We start from the raw sequence: 19,152 nt of genomic DNA, 5'->3' as shown, positions 1-19,152 counted from the left end.
TACCATATATTATATATACTATACTATACCATATATTATATATACTATACTATACCATATATTATATATACTATAATATACCATATATTATATATACTATAATATACCATATATTATATATACTATAATATACCATATATTATATATACTATAATATACCATATATTATATATACTATAATATACCATATATTATATATACTATAATATACCATATATTATATATACTATAATATACCATATATTATATATACTATAATATACCATATATTATATATACTATAATATACCATATATTATATATACTATAATATACCATATTTTATATATACTATAATATACCATATATTTTATATATACTATAATATACCATATATTTTATATACTATAATTATTGTTTTTTGAGACAAGTTTCACTCTTGTTGCTCGGGCTGGAGTGCAATGGCGTGATCTCGGCTCACTCCAACCTCTGCCTCCAGGGTTCAAGTGATTCTCCTGCCTCAGCCTCCTGAGTAGCTGGGGTTACAGGCACGCACCACCACGCTTGGCTAATTTTGTATTTTTAGTAGAGACAAGGTTTCACTATATTGGTAAGGCTGGTCTCAAACTCCTGACCTCAGGTAATCCAGCTGCCTTGGCCTCCCAAAGTGCTAGGATTACAGGCATCAGCCTCCGTGCCAGGCTATACTATAATATTTATACTCTATATTTTTCCCTTCTATCCTCCAAAAATGTTTTAAAAATGATTCCTAGGATTTGGATCTCAACAAAAGGCTGATGGTAGCACCATTTACTAAAAAGGGGAAAATTGAACAGGATTAGATTATTTGAGTAAGGGTATTTTCTTTTCTTCTCTATTTTCTCTTTTCTTTTTTTTTTTTTTTTTTGAGACAGGGTTTCACCCTGTTGCCCTGGCTTGAGTGCAGTGGCGCAATCATGGCTCACTGCAGCCTCAACTTCCCAGGCTCAGGTGATCCTACCTCCTCAGCCACCTAAGTAGCTAGGACTACAAGCTCACAAAACAGCCCACCTAAATTTTTGTATTTTTTTGTAGAGTGAGGGTTTCACCATGTTGCCCAGACTGATGAGTAAAGGGATTTTCTAAGTTGAGTTGGCTCATATCCCAATGGAAATGTTGAGGAGACAATTGTATATACAGGCCCAGTGGGGATGTTTGTCCTGGAGATAGGGATTTTGGAGTCATCAAAGATTATGTTCTAAATGGTAGAACTGAGATTGAAATCTAGTTCAGTATGACCCCTGGGTCCCTGATCCTCTGATGACAGAGCCTGTCTTTAGTGTTTTGTATCTCTTCACATGGGGGGGTTATATGCAGGGCAAGTGAATATGTGAATAAATGAATGAATGAACAAACAAGGAGAAAGTGGCTTCTAAGCCCTAATCCTCAATTCCACGCTGTAAGGATGGTGCAAAGAAAGAAGGTCTAGCTTGGAAGCAGTTGGAGGGCCCTTTCTGACCTCCTCACCAGTGACCTCCAGGATAAACAATCTAAACAATTCCTCACTTCTTGTCTTTTTTGAACACTCCCCTTAACTTGTAAGATATCATATGCTTCTCGTTTTCTTCTTATCTTCTGATCATAGATGTCTCCAATTTCCATCTCATAAATGTTGGCAGTCTTCAGAGTTCTGCTTTCCATCCTCTTCTCTTACCAATCTACACCCTGGGGCTATCTCATTTACTCCTGAGCTTTATTACCATCTACATGCTGATGACTCCCCAGTCAGTATCTCCAGGCTAAATCCTCACCTCCTGGTTGCAGATCTGTGTAACTAGCTATGCTGTCTGCACAGATGTCCCACTGGCACCTTGAATTCAATGTATTGGAAGCCAAACTCATTATCTTCACATTCCAGCGTGTTCTTCCTCCTGCATTCCCCATCTCAGTTGGTGGAGCTATCAACAACTTGTTTTTTGTTTTTTGTTTTTGAGACAGTCTTGCTCTGTCACTCAGGCTGGAGTGCTAGTGGCACGCTGCAACCTCTGCCTCCCAAGTTAAAGCGATTCTCCTGCCTCAGCCTCCCAAATATCTGGGAATACAGGTGCGCGCCACCACGCCTGGCTAATTTTTGTATTTTTGGTAGAGACAGGATTTTGCCCATGTTAGCCAGGCTAATCTCAAACTCCTCACCTCAGGTGATCTGCCTTCCTCGGCCTCCCAAAGTGCTGGGATTATAGACGTGAGCCACCGCGCCTGGACTTCAAAAATGTATTACCAAGCTGAGGATGAAGAAGACAACCTTGACAGCTGTCTGTCCCTTACTGCCCTCCCTGACCCCTTATCCATTCAATCAGGTATCCGGTCCTATAGGTCCTTCTCTTAAATCTCTCCGATCATCCACTTGTATATCTATTGCTCACATGACATCCTCATGTGGTTAGAACAAACGTCTCAAACTCAGCATGTCCAAAAGGATACTAATCTCTGCTCCCTCTTAAACCTGTTCTTGCTGCCGTATTCTGCTTTTTGGTGAACCAACCCTTCAGCAGATCTTTTTTTTTTTTTTTTTTTTTTTTGAGACAGGGTCTCTGTAGTGCCCAGGCTGGAGTGCAGTGGTGCGATCATGGCTCACTGCAATGTCTGCCTCCTGGCCTGAAGTGATTTCCTGCCTCGGCCTCCAGAGTGGCTGGGACAACAGGTGTATGCCACCACACCCAGCCAATTTTTGTACTTTTTGTAGAGATGGAGTCTTGCTATGTTGCCCAGGCTGGTCTTGAACTACCGAGTTCAAGTGATCCACCTGCCTTGGCCTCCCAAAGTGCTGGGATTACAGGTGTGAGCCACTGTGTCCAGCCAGCAAATCTTGACTACTTCTTAACCTCTCCATTACTTCACCATAATCTCTTGCCTAGATTATTTCAGTGTATCCTAACTGGTTTCCATGCTTCTGCCCTTAACTCCTGGAGTCAATTCTCGATGTAGTAGCCAGGGTAATCTTTTTTGTGGCACAAACTTGGCTCATTGCAACCTCTGTCTCCTGGGTTCAAGCGATTCTCCTGCCTCAGCCTCCCAAGTAGCTGGGATTACAGGTGTGCACCACCACACCCAGCTGATTTTTGTATCTTTAGTAGAGACTGGGTTTTGCCATGTTGGCCAAGCTGTTTTCGAACTCCTGGCCTCAAGTGATCTGCCCACCTTGGACTCAGAGTGCTGGGATTACAGGTGTGAGCCAGCACACCAGGCCCCGGCCAGTTTTTTAAAGACATAAGTCAGAATGGCTGGGCATGGTGGCTCATGCCTGTAATCCCAGCACTTTGGGATAATATATTATATATATATATAATCATATATAATATATATAATTATATTTTATAATCATGTTGTATATAATTATATTTTATAATCATATATAAAAATTATATTTTATAATCATATATAATATATAATTATATTTTATAATCATATATAATATATATAATTATATTTTTATAATCATATATAATATATATGATTATATTTTATAATCATATATAATGTATATGATTATATTTTATAATCATATATAATGTATATGATTATATTTTATAATCATATATAATGTATATGATTATATTTTATAATCATATATAATGTATATGATTATATTTTATAATCATATATAATGTATATGATTATATTTTATAATCATATATAATGTATAGTTATATAATATATAATATATAATATATATATTATATATATATCAGAAAATGTCACTCCTCTGCTCAGAATCTTCCAATGCCTTCTCAATTCAACCAGAATAAAGGTGAAAGTTTTAGAATTCCCTCCGAGGTCCTGCACAGTCTGGCCTCTGCATAATTTTCTAGCCTTCTCTTCTCCCACTCTGCTGCACCTACACTGGCTTCCTTGGTGCTTTTCAAAGACACCCGGTGTGTTTCTTCTTGACTCCCTCATCCTTTGCAGGTGCTCTTCAGTTTCCCTGGCCCATCTTCCCCCAGATAGCCCTATGGCACACTTCTTCCAGTAATTGAGATCCTTATCCTTTGTTCAAATGTCACCTATGCTGTGATGCCATCCCTGACTTCTCTATTTAAAATGCATCCCTCCCTCCAGCCCCACTATCCCTCCTCCTCTGTTTCTCCATAGCATGGGTCTCTATGTAAGATATATCCTCCTTTTGAAAATTATTATCTGACCAGGCATGGTGGCTCACGCCTGTAATCCCACCACTTTGGGAGTCCAAGGCGGGTGGATCACCTGAGGTCAGGAGTTCAAGACCAGCTTGGCCAATGTAGTGAAACCCCATCTCTACTAAAAGTACAAAAATTAGCTGGGCGTGGTGGCAGGCGCCTGTAATCCCAGCTACTCGGGAGGCTGAGGTGGCAGAATTGCTTGAACCTGGGAGGTGGAGGTTGCAGTAAGCTGAGATTGCACCACTGCACTCCAGCCTGGACAATAAGAGCGAATCTCCGTCTCAAAAAAGAGAAAAAGAAATTATTATCTGTCGCCCATCATTAAAATGTAAGATCTGTGAGGCCGGGCGTGGTGGCTCATGCCTGTAATCCCAGCGCTTTGGGAGGCCGAGGCAGGTGGATCACCTGAGGTCAAGAGTTCGAGACCAGCCTGGCCAACATGGTGAAACCCTGTCTCTACTAAAAATAAAAAATTAGCTGGGCGTGGTGGCACGTGCCTGTAGTCCCAGCTGTTGGGGAAGCTGAGGCAGGAGAATCTCTTGAACCCGGGAGACGGAGGTTACAGTGAACCGAGATCGCGCCAGTGCACTCCAGCCTGGGAGGTTGCAGTGAGCTGAGATCGCGCCACCACACTCCAGCCTGGGCGACAGAGTGAGACCCTGTCTCAGAAAAAAAAATAATAAAAGTAAGATCTGTCAAAGGAGGTATTTTCTTTAATGCTGTATCCCTGGTGCCTAGAATGGGACCTAGCACATTGTAGATCCCCAATAAATATTTGTCGAATCAATAAATGAATCCCATTCTCTCCATCCCTACTGCTTCTACCCTAATCCAAGCATCACTGGTCACCTTGCCTTCACTCTTACTCCCTTTCAAAACATTCTCCATCCAGCAGACAAGGAGATGATCCTAAAATGAAAGTTTGATGCCTTAAACCATGTACTCCAGGCAATTTGCACTCTAGTTCCCAAGCAGTTTTAAGGCTTCTACCCTTGTTGTTTTGACTGCCTGGCGAGCTTATGAAAGTAAAGTTTCCTCTTGTTTTGCTCAACTCATCCTTAAGCATCCTTTAGGTTTTAGCTTAGATGTCACTTCTTCAGGGAGTTTTTTTGAATCTCCGCAGATTGGGTTAGGCACCTGTCTGAAGTCACCCTGATAAGTGGTGGAGCTGGGGTAGGACAGGAAGCAGCTTACTGCCTTCCTCTTTGATGGTTCTTCCTCATAAGTATCTGTTTCCTTGTCTATTTCCCCTCACCACACTCCGAGCCTCTTAAGGCAGGGCCTGAGTCCAGCGTCCCAGTATATAACAGAGTGCCTGGCACACACTTGTTGAAAGAACAACGGAATGTTTTCTAGTTCATTCCCACAGTGTTATTGTAGAGGCTGGACAATGCATGGTTGGCCTTCATCTGTCTTGTAAAGGTTAAGACCCAAAAGCTCCATTCTCCGTCCTTGCAGTGCTCTCGTGGTACTGAAATGGGTGTGGGGTGGGGGTGGGTGAAATTGGAAAAACAAGGAAGAGGGTCTCTGCCCCAGTAAGACCAGTTCTCTGGCCGCAGTAAGACCACTACTCTCATCATAACCCCCTCAAAGTCTCCCTCGTCCTACAAGTTACTTGGAGAGTTATGCTCATTCAAGCCATGGACACCCACCAGCAGTCAGCTGCTTCTTCCCCCATGCTGCCCTCACCTCCCAGACTTACTGGCAATAAGGAGGAAAGGAGGGAACGGGTCAGTCCCACCATGTCCCCTGGAAGGGGCCTGGAGATGGCTGCCCCTCTCAGACCACATCCAGATCTGCCCCTGCAGGCTTCCCCCTTCTCCTGCGCAGCAGATCACCCCACCCTGGCCTCCCCACCACCTACCCCCTTGCACCCTGCTGCTGCCTCCGTGCCTGGCAGGCTGGGTTGAGTCACTTGTAGTTTGCATTCTTCTTCTGGTCAGGCCAGTTTGGCAAACCTCTCAGGCTCCCCAGCCCCCCTGAAACCTGTGGGACTCCCTCCCCAAGGCCCCCAGCGCCCCCAGATGAGGCAAAGCAGACACCTGGGAGGAAGGCACATGACTTTCTGTAGGAGATATTACAGATGGCATGGCAGATCTCTCTCCTCCCTAATTCTAGGGCTAGGGTCTCTGCCCTAGGCCCAGGAGTCCTTCTCTTTGCAGAAACAGCATCAGCCTGGTATCTTGCAGAACCACCTAAGCAGAGGATCTTGCTATTCTGCATTCTCTGGGGCAAGAACTTCACCCTGATACTGTGTCCTTGTAGGCTAAAGTCAGATGAGGATACCTCCCCCAGCCCCCAGTCTCCGGGGAGAAAAGGGAAAGGGCATGAGGGCCCCAGACAGGACCTGCTGCACTGCTCTGTTGGAGAGTTCAGTAAGAGGCTGCAGGGGAAGGAGTGTGGACCTCTCAGCAAAGGCCCCCCACATGGCTAGGTCTCACAGAAGGGACAGGACATTAAGAGCCCCCTCATAGGAGCTGACACCCCCTCTCCCTTGCTTATGATGTCCTAGGACCTCCGCCCCAGCCCCCAGCCCCAGCCAAATCCCCTGCCACTATCCAGGATAGAAAACCAGAAGGGAATGAGTATGTGAGGGCCCAGGTGGTCACAGGTTCCAAGAACTCTGTCTGGGCGCAGCCCTTATCCTGCCTGCCAGGCTAGTGCCTTCTGCCCCAGCTCAGTGCCTCCCCACACTGGGCGTTGGGCTGTTTTGCTGCCCCCCAGCCCTGGAGAGGCAAGAGCTGGGCAGTCCAGGAAAGGAAGATATACCTGATACCTCCCTCCACTGCCAGGCCCAGTGGAGTTGCTAGGGCGGGTGGGCTGGCCTCTGTGTCACCCAGTGGGTGCCACCGGTTCTGAATTGCCCTTCTATCTGGATCCTGCCCCTGGGCCCTGGATTAGGTGGAATTTAGATGTCATGTGAGAGGAGCTGGAAGCCGGGGCAAGGACTCCAAATGAGATGAGGAGGACCTGCCCTCCTCACCTGTCCGGGCCCCTCTTCCTAAGGCAAAAGGGGTTTTTGGTGAGAGGAGGATAGAAGAGGGATGAAGTGGCAGGGAGAGGGTCTTTTCCCACTGCCTCATCTCCCCAGACTGCTCCTCGCTCCTACCCCCTTGACCTGAGAGGAATTCAGGACCAGTGAGGGAGAGCCTGTCCTTGCAAGGTCATTTCTTCATGACTGAAGAGCCACCAGCTGTGTGATCCCACTCTCTGGCACCTCCTCCACTCTCGACAACAATCCTGGGGGCCTCCCTCCATCCTGGCTTCTAAGTGGCTAAGAACAACCCACTCCCTCTGCCAGGGCCCTGGGCTTCCAGCTCCACTACTTCAGGCAGCCAGAAATGAGCACACAACCCAGGCACTTCTGGAAAGATGTTTAATGCACTTAGATTACAGAGAGGAAGAGGGGGCAAGAAGGAAACGACATCTAAGTGAGTCACCCAAAAATTCTTACAAAAGTCCCAGGCTGGCTGCAGCCCCAGGAACGGAGTCGCCACTGACATTAAAAACTAATATAAAATTTTACAAAAATCTGCTTGTCGCAGCATTCAGGTACTTGTACAAAAGAAGGGGTCTCCCTACAGGGCTCCTGACTTGTAACAGGGACCCAGGCACCTCACCTGGCATGGACGTCCTAGAAGCCAGAGAGGGAAGACCAGATACAAAAATACAGTAAAGGAAATTCTCTACTGGTCAGCCCCATAGGGGCACCGACCTTCAGGTTTTCTCCCTGCTTGCAACTCAATCCGAAACCCCAGTCCCAAGACCCTGTGTCTATTTTTAAAAATGCTCTAGCCCTTTTAGACTCTCCCCTCAGCTTCTCCAGTCCCTGCCTTGGAGCACTGCCCTTGGAAGAGAAAGATACGGGCAGGAAGAGGCACCAGCTCCCCAGACAGGCCTGAGACCTCGCACAAGCCTCCCAAAGCCCCCTCAGAATTGCAGCTGAGTCTGCAGTCCTCCTGCAGCCCACACTGAGCCAGCGGAGCCACAGGAGCCTGCCTTATATAGCAGGCAAAGAGCAAAGGGAAAGGCCCTTCTCAGAAGCTCTAGCACCAGGGACCTGGAGGGGTGGGTAGGACTAGGCAAGTCTCCAAGTAGCTTGCAGAAGAGGCAGATTTAGGGAGGGAGGCCCCTTACCTCCTCCACCCACTACAAGGTCAGGGGCTCCCACAGAGCTGCAGGGAGGGAAAGAAAGGGTACATTCACCAAGCATCCTGTGCCAGAAGCTGTGCTGGACAGGGTCCAAGGTCAGCTTGGCTTGATCTTCTTTAAGGGTCCTCTCTCACCAGCCAGCAGCCCAAGAAACCTCTGGGAGGCACCAATGCCCATAGGAAAGGAGGCCTGGTCAGAAATGTGTGATACCCTGTCCTGCCCTCAGAGCCAGTGAGATGGAGCCTGGCCCCTGCAGGATCTTGGGTGAGCATGAGGCTCCTGACATATTGTGGGTACGAAGGGGCCACAGGCTTCACGTGCTCATCATCTCGGAGCTCACCCACTTCCTCCTGCCTTACCCTGCTCCCCCAGAACAGGGCCAGCATGCTGGCTGGTGTCTACCTTCAGTCCACAAAGACCCTCCAGGTCTGGGGCAGGTTGCTGACCAGGTGCTTCACAAACTAATGACAAAGCTTAGCTCAGAAAATGCCCCATCCCCACCCAACCAACGATGGAGGCACCCAGCACATGGAAGTACAGCAAACTGCAGCAGGGAGCCCTCAGGCAGGTCCCGAGCAAGAGAGAGTTCAGGGAGAGGCTGGTCATGGTGGCAAGGAATGGAGGCGAACTGATGGCACCTCTCTGCCTGTGAAATGTCAGAAACAAGAGCTTCACAGGCAGGGCTGCTGTGGTGGGGGAAGGCCAGTAGGGCTCCCTCTGGTAAGTCCTCAGGGCAGTAGAGGCACAGCTGCCGACATCAGGTCCCGAGTGGCTTGCATCTTGGCAGGCGGGGACCTGCAGCCAGTCTCTCCCAAATACTCCAGGCTGATATGCCTTGTAACTCTGAGCTTGATGGAATTAACCAGATAGCCCTGGGGATGTGTAGAGGAGGCCAGGCCTAGTGGCTCCATGGAGGTCCAACTCCTGCTCCCTGGAGAACCCAGCTGGTGCCCTCATACCCCTGGGGTCAGCTCTTTGGCTGGATCTCTCATCAGTGGAGTCCTGCACCCTGTGGGCACTCCTGTGGCATCCCTGCTGGTGCCTATGTGTGCAGCAGAGGCAGATGGGAGCAATGAGGAGCCCTGCATTGTCATGACTTTGCTTTGAAGCGGTGTAAAGAGTGATCTTGAAGTATTATAACAGTCCCGTCCCTAGAGTTGGGGGTAAGAAGGCAGGAAAGGGGCTTGCTGGTTCCAGGTCAGGAGTGGGAGATAACCCGAGAGGAACTCCAAAACCATGGGCTAGAGATAGGCTGGCTTCTGGAAGGCAAACTGTGAGATCTGCAGTACTGGGGGTGAGGGGCTGAGGACCACGAGAGGCCAGAATGCCAGAAAGGAGAGGGATTAGGAGTGGAGAATGAAAGATAGGGCATGAATGGATACAGGGAGGATGGGAGGGCAGCAGAGAGCAGTGTTAGCAAAACCAAAGTGAAAGAGATGTTAAGAGGTGGATTTTTCAGTTTTAGTAAGGCAGCCCTATAGCCTGAAGGCTGGGAGGCCCAGGGACTGAGGAAATGGGACAGGACTGGTTACAGAGCTGGAGACCCAGGCCCTGAATGACAGTGGGGATGGTGTGTGATGTGCTGAACCTCACCCTCTCCCAGGTAGGCCTGGTTGGGTGGAAAAGGCCTAGAAGATGAGGCTGGGGTCACCAAGTCTTTGAGACCCATTCACTTGGAAAACAGTAGCACCCCTCCCTGGCCCCAGCTAAACTAGGCTCAAAGCTGCACAAGGGAGTGTCTCTACTCTCCCCCTGCCCCGGGCTCCACCAGGCCCAGCTGGGAAGAAAAGCCTCTCTGTGCAGCCGGCTCCTCCAGGGCTCTGGGCTGGCAGGCGAACACCAAGCACCTTCTCTGGTGGCAGCCCAGGGAGAGATACAGCCCTAGGCCTCTGTCAGAGAATGCGAAAGTTCAACGGGGAATGAAGTTCTGTTTAAAAAACATTATATACATGGCTTCTGGACATCTTTGCAGAGCAATAAAATACCACCCAGTTTCTACAAAATAAAATAAGGAAGAAGAAAACCAAACATGATCAGAGGAATTGTTCCACGGCCAGAGGAGCTTGAGTAGCAAAGGCTTCCAGAGATGAGCTGGGAAGTGCATCCACTCGCTCTGCACCTGGCTGTCCGCCTCCCTCCTGCTGGGCTGTGCGGCAGGGGGTAGGTGAGAAAGAGGGCTGTCTCCACCTAGGGGCACAGCCAGGGTCCAGAGTCAAACCTCAAACCAGAATCTGTGCAGGCTGCAGGCAGGGAGGGTCCGCATTTGCCCACTCACTGGCCTGATGGGTCACAAGGCTTAGCCAGCGGCCGGGTGCAGCCCCTGAGCTGGAGGTGAGGTCGGGGGCCTGTGGCCTGTGCATGGCACCCCACTGGGCTGCGGGGTGGCGCTGCGCAGTCTTCCTCACACTTGTCCTTTTATTTGTGGAGATCTCGTTGACACAACTGTTACACTGGAAGTCACTGGGGAGCAGCTGGGCTCCCTGCTGGCCCCTGCAGGGCCCAGCCCAGGCTAGTGTAGCGGACTGTCGAACACCACATCAGGCAGGATGGAGACCTTCAGCTTCTTTTCAGGCCAGCTGTACTCTTTGGGAAGTTTGAACTGTGGAGGGAGCAAGCACAGACCAGGAGTGTGAGTGGTTAGCAGAATACACCGTGCTCTTTCCAGAGATTGCCCAGGCCTGTCCCCCGGGAGCTAGGGATAGGACAGGCCGCGGGAGGCGTGGCTTCATTCTCAAATGCTAGACCCAGGTGGCAGGCTGGGCTCAAACGGCTGGAGTTGGTGACCCCTTCTTTCCCCACGGCCTGCCAATAATGAGCCAGGTTGGAGGAGGGCGTTTTCTCCTCCTTTCTCCACTAAGCTGACCTCCCTCTTGCTCACTTCCTTGGTTCTGCCTCTGGCCACAGGCATGTAAAGAATCTGCTCCCTGAGGCCCTGGGGCTGGAGGATGGGGGCTGGGGGAGGGTCTGGAGGCTGTGGGGAAGTGGCCTGAGCTCTGTCACTGCCATGGCCTCTCTTTCAGAAGCTAGTGCAGGAAGAACCCTGGAACCTGTCCTCTGTATACTTGGCCAAAGGCTCCAAAGGGAAGGAGGCCCCAGTTCGGCCCCAAAGTCAGAACCACACTTGCGGCCTTGGTGGGAGCAGAAGAGTGGGACAAGTGTGGTTTGAGGTGATCCCTTGGGCCTGAGAGGGGCCAATCCCCACCCTGCTCCCTGTATTCATTCGCACCACTTCCCAGGGTTACCAGCCTCAGAGTGGTCCCAGTGGTGGCCAAGGAGAGCCAAATGTCTCCCACCCCATCCCAGGATACACTGATTTGCCTACAGTTCTGTTTCTCCCATTCACCTGGGAGTTTCTGGTAGGGGAAGGGGAAGAGGCTGATGCCTCTTATTCCCTCTTTACTGTAGAACTTTGCATGCAGTCTGGCACACAGATGGAGCTCAATAAATGCTCACTGCCTGGGACTGATACCGGAACTTAGACACAGGGTCTGTCTTTTCTTTTTCTTTTGAGACAGAGTTTCGCTCTTGTTGCCCAGGCTGGAGTGCAATGGCGCGATCTCGGCTCACTGCAACTTTTGCTTCCCGGGTTCAAGCGATTCTCGTGCCTCAGCCTCCCGAGTAGCTGAGATTACAGGCATGCACCACCAAGCCCGGCTAATTATTGTATTATTAGTAGAGATGGGTTTTCTCCATGTTGGTCAGGCTGGTCTCGAATTCCCGACCTCAGGTGATCCACCTGCCTCGGCCTCCCAAAGTGCTGGGATTACAGACATGAGTCACTGCGCCCGGCCCAGGGTCTGTCTTTTCTAACTTGGCTAGGCCGGAAGTCAGGGCAGGGTGGAAAGGAGAGAACAGTGTTCTCAGCCTGCCTCGGTCTGGGGCTGGAGGCAGACGAGCCTGACCCTTCCTGGCTGCCTCCCTCTTCGCTCCCTCTGCTGGGGGACTGTCTCTGCCAGGACCAAAGTGGCGAGTGAGGCAGGGTGTAGGGACAGCCTCTGGACAGAAAAGGAAAAAAAGAAAAAAGTCATTTTTAGTGACCTACTTTCCTCTGCTCCCCCAGGCTTCTGTCCCTCTTGCCTGGACTGTCCCCCTCCTACCCCCAAGCTTAAAGCAGCAGCCTGGCACAGCGCCATCCCAGTGCGACAAGGCCTCTCCGGAAGCGCTTCTGGGCAGCTGGCTCTGGTCTGACTGAATGGGGAGCTGGGACTCAGGGACCAGTGACTTGTAGGGGTTGATTGGCTGGCATGGACTGGGTGCTTGATGGCTTTGGAATATATAAATGAACAAATTTCTCAAGCTGCATCCCAGAGGACAGAGGAGACCCTGCTCTACTGGGGTGACCCTGGCTCTGGGGAGTTCCTGCCCAGCTGGAGACCTGGACTGGACGGTCCCGCCCTGTGCACTCCCCTCAGCTTCCTGAACACCAGAGGCCTGTGTCCTGGCTGTTGCAGCCCAGGGAGCCCTGGAAGCTGGAAGCTCCAGCCCTGGCTGGAACCTAGCTCCCGCCTGGCCTCCCTCTTGGTAGAAAGCCTGGCCCCTGGGAGGCGAAGGAGTTCTTCCCCAAGCACATTTCCCGGCAGACAGGGCAAGGGAAGGGTCTGCCTCTGCCACAGGCAGGGCAGGGCCCAGGAGAGCTCTCCAGAGGCCCGGCCAGCCTGCTAGAGTTCCCTAACCCATGGGGCACTGAGGCCAGGAAAGCTCCCATCCCACTGGGGTGCTGGGGGCAGGAGCGGGGGAGGGGAAGGGATTTTCCAGGATGAGGTAAGTCCTCGCAAATAAGTATGCCGGGAACAAGGGAGAAAAAACAAAGGGGATTATGGACTCCATTCCTCTACCCCAGAGGAGCAGCTAGAGAAGGCACAGCCACAGCTGGCCTGCCAGCTCCTCCGGCTCTGAGCCAGGGCTGGAAGAGGGAGACTAAGAGGCACAGCTCATGGCTGGAGGACGAAGAAGGGAGAGTGGCTCCTGGGTGGCCCGAGGCGAGGGCAGGAGTCCCTTGCTGCCCACCAGAACTCCCCAGCGGAATGTTCTCTGGCAACAGACATGGGCGTTCTGTTCAGAACCTGCCAGGGAACAGCAGGGGCTGGGGAGAACTCGTACTAGCCTGAAGGCCCTGGCTTCCTCTTCAATGAGGCTCTCAGGAGCTGGCAATTCAGACGATTTGCTGGGTGTCCTTACAAGGGCTGGGGGTAGGGCTGGGGATGGTGAGGGTGCATAGAAACAGAAGAGAAATCTACAGTCTCCTCTCCAGCCTATCCCTGCACCTTGGGGAGGAGCCCACAGATGCAGCCACACAGATACATGCAAGCACACACGCACCACAGGTACACACGCACACATGCATGCACAGACGCGCACACGCACGCACACACATGGTCCCAGAGACGGGACCTGTTGTCAGGGAAAGTCAAACAAGCTTACTTCCTCTGGAGAAGTCAAATCTTCCAAATCCTCCAACATTTTCTCTACAAACTCTTCAGTCAACAGAATCTGTGAAGGCACAAGGCAGGCTTTTATTATTTTTTTTAAATGTATGATCTTTTTGCCAGCCACCAAGCGTTATACCTCTCTTCTGACCATGGAGGAGAGATGAGCTCACTGTGATCTGTTCAAGGGACACAGGCAAGTGTTTGAGGCCTGTCCCCAGCTGTCATTCCCCCCACACCCTCACCTCCCTGCAATATCAGACTGAGGCATAGAAGGAAAGGGGTCAGGGGACAATGGGGAGGGGAGGGAGGACATTGGGAGAGCTGGGAATGCTGCTCCCAGAAGGGAGATGAACACTGGTGGGGCTGGTAAAAAGGAATCTCAGGAAGAAAAAGGAACAGAAAAGAAAAATTAAAAGGAAAAAAAATTAAATTAAAGCTGCTGCCCAGTCAGGCTCTAGTGTCCCCCTCTGCCCCTCACCGTAGAAGGACAAAAGGAATCTGTTTGGATTTGGAATACAAGCCCTATCTGGAATCTGGAAGTGCCCTGGAAGGTACATCCAAGAATGTCTGAGCTGGAGAATCTGGAGATTGTGGACCAACGTCTCATTTTACAGATGACAAAGGGACTCCCAACTTCCATTCCCATTCACAGTAGCCACATCCTCCCAGGCTGGAAGCTCCCAAGCCCCTGACCTGCTGTGCTCGATCAGCCACTGAGTTCCTCCAGCCTTCTTTGAGGTTCCTCTTCTCTAGGTCACCTCCCAGCATTCCACGTTGCTGTTCTAGTCTGACACCTCATTGCCTCTCGCTTTGATGCTGAGTCTGGCCCCACTATTTGGCTGGCACAACCACCAACTTCATCCGCTAAAGAAGTTTTCACAGCCAATACCAACGTCCAAGGGCTCTCAGGGCCTCTAAAACCAGGCCTTCCTCAATCTGCTGGGCCATTTTTCCCCACCCACCCCTCTCGTCAGGCTGCTAGGCAGAGCCAGGCCAAGCTGATCCCAGGTCTGCACCCCACCACGCCCTGGGTGAGGGTGTCTTTCCTCTTCCAACTGTGACCCCTTCCTTCACCCCTCCCCCTCCCTGTCCTTGTCCCCAGGGCCTCCCAGCCTCCCTCCACTGCAGACCCTTCTGTACCCCCAGGCCACAGCTCTACCTGTCTTCTCCCGTACACCTTGAGCACCCAGGTAGGGCACAAAGGAAGAAAGATAATGGGGTGAAGATCCAGGTGCGGGGCTCCTCTGAGGGGAAACCCTCCCTGTGAGGAGGAGAATTGAGAACTTGAAAAAATACCCACCAGGTTTCCCCTGGGAATTGTCAGCTGCCAAGAACAAAAGTTTCCACACTGTGAGATAACAAGGAAGGTGTGCACACAGGAAGGTGAGCACACAGGACGGCTCGGGAGCTCACAGGACGGAGGTCTCTAAAGCAAGAAGTGGACGGGGTGGAGGAGGGAGTGAGAAATAAGAACACTACCCCCAAGTGAGCAGAAAAGCCGCCATCATACCGGGCATGCTAACTGCTCATCTCCCTGTCTCCTTACAGTGGAGGAAACAGGCACAGGCAGGTTATGTAATTTGCTCAGTGTCACACGGCTTGTGAGTGGCTAAGATCATATCCTGGTCATGTCTGGACTCTTAATTTAGTGCCTGGAGTACTGCTCCCGAATGCTGAACTCTCACCCCCAGGACACTGACTCATCCATTCATCCTTCCAGGGACACAGGCATGAAGGCAGCCCATTTCCCACCAGGACAAGCACCCTCTTTTGGCTGGCAGGGAGACAAGAGACCCAGCCTTCCCAGGCTCCAAGCCCATAGCAGGAACAAAATAACTCTGACCACTGGTCCACGTCTCCTCACCAAACTCTCTGTTCTAGGAGCTAGGGCCCCGAGCAAGGACAGAGACAAGGCTTAGAGACAGAGCAGGAGAGGCAAAGTTGGCAAAGTTCGGGGAGGTGCACCCCTATAGTTCTTCCTAATTCCCCAAAGTGGGACTGGCCGACTCTGCCCACAGACTCCAGCCATACACGTACTCCCTCTCACAGCCTAAGCCCTTGCTCCTCCTACTCTCTTATCCCAGGGGTGTCCTCCCCAAAAGTTCAGTTTCCCCACCAGTTATCACCAGTCTGCTCAAGAAATACAAAAGTTACATTCATATTTTTGGCATTTCCGGGGCTCGTTGCCATCTCTGCAAATGCTAGCACAAACACAAGCATACCTAAAACCCAATTATATTACAATGGCTCCAGTCTGGGCCGGGCTGGGCTAATTTCTAACTCACAAATAACTTGGAGGGAGGGGCTTTCTGCCAGATCAGTAAATAGATGTGGGACTATAACAAGTGCTGGGGGTGAGATGGGGTGGAGGGAGGACAGGAAGAGGGGCGAGGGTTCACAGGGGCTGTGGCCACCCAGTGAGACGCCAGAGTTATTCTTCAAGGAAACGTAATGCCACCAACACTGAGTTCAGTTCTAAGCTGGTTCCCCTGACAAAGGTCTGGAACTGGTGCTAAGGAGAGGGTGAGTTATGGTGGCTTTTAGTAGAGCAACGACCATGTGCGGCACCATCTGTGTGTGGACTTATTTTGGACTCGGTTGGGGGAGGGGATGGCCAGATCAAAAATGAGGACAAACCCTAGCTGCTCCTCCATTTTTGCTTTTGGTGATTTGCTGGTTCCCGCTGGAAACTTCACGTTATTTCAAAAGAATTAAAGGGGAAAAATTATACATGAGATCTACATGATATTAAAGGTGACATTCTCTGCAAAGAAACACGACAGACTGTCATAGCTCCAGGCACCTAATTTAATTTCCTTTGGGAGTTAAACCTTAGAAGGTTGGATTGAACAAACAGGCCCTGTTCTTTGTATATTTCAGACCTGGAGCTGAGAATGTTAACAGATCTTATCAACAGGACACTGGAGATAGACAGCTAAGATGGGGCAGCTCCTGGGAGCTCTCCCGAGTAACAGACTTGCCCTTGTGATGCAACTGTGGGAAAAGCCTGTGCAGTTCTGGGGCTTGGCACTCCTGAGGCTCACTGGGTCCCTACAGAGCTGCTTGGCTCTATCACGAATAATAATGGGAATGGTGATGATAAAAATGACAGTAAAAATGGCCAATAGCAGAAGCAGTACCTCCACCATGTGCTAGGCGCTGTGCTAAGAGCTTGATCAGTGTCATTTCATTGAATCCTTATGGCAGTTCTGCCAGGGAGGTGACTATCATCCCCACTTTGCTAAAGGGTAGGTACCCAGAGGAGACAAGGCTCTGGACTTTTCTTTTTATTTTTTAGATGGAATCTCTTGCCCTATCGCCCAGGCTGGAGTGCAGTGGTACAATCTTGGCTCATTGCAACCTCCGCCTCCTGGGTTCAAGCGATTCTCCTGCCTCAGCCTCCCGAGTAGCTGGGATTACAGGTGACCATCACCATGTCCGGCTAATTTTTGTATTTTTAGTAGAGATGGGGTTTTGCCATGTTGGCCAGGCTGGTCTTGAACTCCTGACCTCAAATGAGCCATCCGCCTTGGCCTCCCAAAGTGCTGGGATCACAGGCATGAGCCACCACGCCTGGCTCAAGGCTGTGGACTTTAGAGGAACAGCTATCTGATCTCATGGTGATAGAGGATGCTCTTTTCCTGTCTGGGGAAGACACCCCAACTGTAGAAGCCTATATAGATGGGGATGACTTCTCTGTCTTCTGATGAGGGAAGTGAAGGTAGCTTTGGTTTTTACCAATGACCTGGAAAATCAGCAGTCCCAACCTCCACCAGCCACACATTTCCTGGCCACCTGATCAACTTAAGAGGGCTAGAAGCCTGAGAGTCACAGACACTGCTAAACAACCAGACTGGCCAATGAAAAGGAAGGCAAACCAATGCCCAGAGATGGTTCCCAAGTGGGGACGGTGGGGCAAATTCCCAGGCCAGCCTAGTGAATACATACATCTTGACAGTTCTCTAGCCCAGAAAGTAGCAGTAGAAATAATATTGATAACAGCACTCACTGATATTTGCACTTACCAAGAGCCAGGCAGAAAACACTTATGTTTGTACACAAACAGCCCTCAGAGGGAGGAGACCCTCTAGTAAAAGAGGAAGACCCTCAACCAATCTGAGCAGCACACTCCCCTGGGAAGCTTCTGAAAATATGGAGATGCTAGGCCCCATTCACACTTCCTGAATCAGAATACTCTGGGGTAAGGCCAAGGCCCATGCTTTTTTTTTTTTTTTTTTTTTTTTGAGACGAAGTTTTGCTCTTGTTTTCCAGGCTGGAGTGCAATGGCACGATCTCAGCTCACCACAACCTCTGCCTCCTGGGTTCAAGCGATTCTCCTGCCTCAGTCTCTCGAGTAGCTGGGATTACAGGCATGTGCCACCACGCCCAGCTAATTTTTTTTTTTTTTTTTCTGAGACGGAGTCTCACTCTGTCACCCAGGCTGGAGTGCAGTAGCATGATCTCGGCTCACTGCAAGCTCCGCCTCCTGGGTTCACGCCATTCTCCTGCCTCAGCCTCCCAAAGTGTTGGGATTACAGGCGTGAGCCACTAGGCCCGGCCAGGGGCTGGAGTTTTGTCTGCTGTTTAACAGCAGACAAACAAGCTGGGACTAGAGGCGCCTGTTGCCATGCCCGGCTAATTTTTTGTATTTTTAGTAGAGACGGGGTTTTACTGTGTTAGCCAGGATGGTCTCAATCTCCTGACCTCATGATCCGCCCGCCTCGGCCTCCCAAAGTGCTAGGATTACAGGTGTGAGCCACCATGCCTGGCAATTTTGTATTTTTAGTAGAGATGGGGTTTCTCCACATTGGTCAGGCTGGTCTCGAACTCCCGACCTCAGATGATCCACCCGCCTCAGCCTCCCAAAGTGCTGCGACTGATTACAGGCGTGAGCCACCGCACCTGGCCAGCACTTGTATTTTTAAGTGGTGCCCCAGGAGATCATGGTGAGGGGCTGCTGGGGAAATACTCAGGCCCACAGGGAAAGGGGGTTTGGGCACAGGCTTAACCAACAGGGGTGAGTTGGTGGCTGTAGCTTCACCACCATCAAACTGGCTGAGCTGCGAGGGGGGCAATGGATCTTGGTTACCCCCAGTTCCCACCTTTGGCCAGGGAGGGGGGCTTGGAATCTAGGCCAGCAGCTACTCCAGTGGGCTCACACCAGCTGCCTTAACCAGCTTGGCTGGGTGGTGGTGAGGGAGGCCTGTCAACAACCTCCCAATTCCCCAGGCCCCAGCAAGTTCCAGAAAGGAACCCGAAAAGTGATCTTGTGTCAGTGCCTGCCCTGGGCAAGCCAGGCTGCGCTGCAGGCAGGGGCCCAGCTGCTGCAGCTCTGACGCCGATTCAGATGTCTGTGGTCAATGATATTTCTGAGTCTGCAAAGAGTGGCTGACAATGCCCACTCCTTCCCCTTGGTA

General features: G+C 50.6%; 1 protein-coding gene across 6 annotated transcripts in view; it reads right to left on the bottom strand.

The window, feature by feature from the left end:
* Window positions 1-7,516: 7,516 nt before the first annotated feature.
* Window positions 7,517-19,152, bottom strand: part of SUFU (SUFU negative regulator of hedgehog signaling) — a 131,322-nt gene continuing 119,686 nt past the window's right edge. For 4 of the 6 annotated variants that reach the window (XM_055352843.1, XM_055352842.2, XM_063709770.1 and 1 more), the window contains exons 11-12: window positions 13,728-13,796; window positions 7,517-10,905 (exon numbers count right to left, since the gene is read on the bottom strand). In XM_055352843.1, coding sequence (XP_055208818.1) covers window positions 10,816-10,905; window positions 13,728-13,796 — 159 coding nt within the window. In that variant the 3' untranslated portion in view covers window positions 7,517-10,815. Of the gene's footprint in view, window positions 10,906-12,175; window positions 12,302-13,727; window positions 13,797-15,035; window positions 15,162-19,152 lie in introns of all 6 variants that reach the window. The other 2 variants (XM_031015351.3, XM_055352846.2) reach the window with 2 other exon arrangements.

This window comes from Gorilla gorilla, chromosome 8 (assembly GCF_029281585.2).
Source record: "Gorilla gorilla gorilla isolate KB3781 chromosome 8, NHGRI_mGorGor1-v2.1_pri, whole genome shotgun sequence".
NCBI classification, from domain to species: Eukaryota; Metazoa; Chordata; class Mammalia; order Primates; family Hominidae; genus Gorilla; species Gorilla gorilla.
This window is presented reverse-complemented; position numbering and strand designations above follow the sequence as displayed.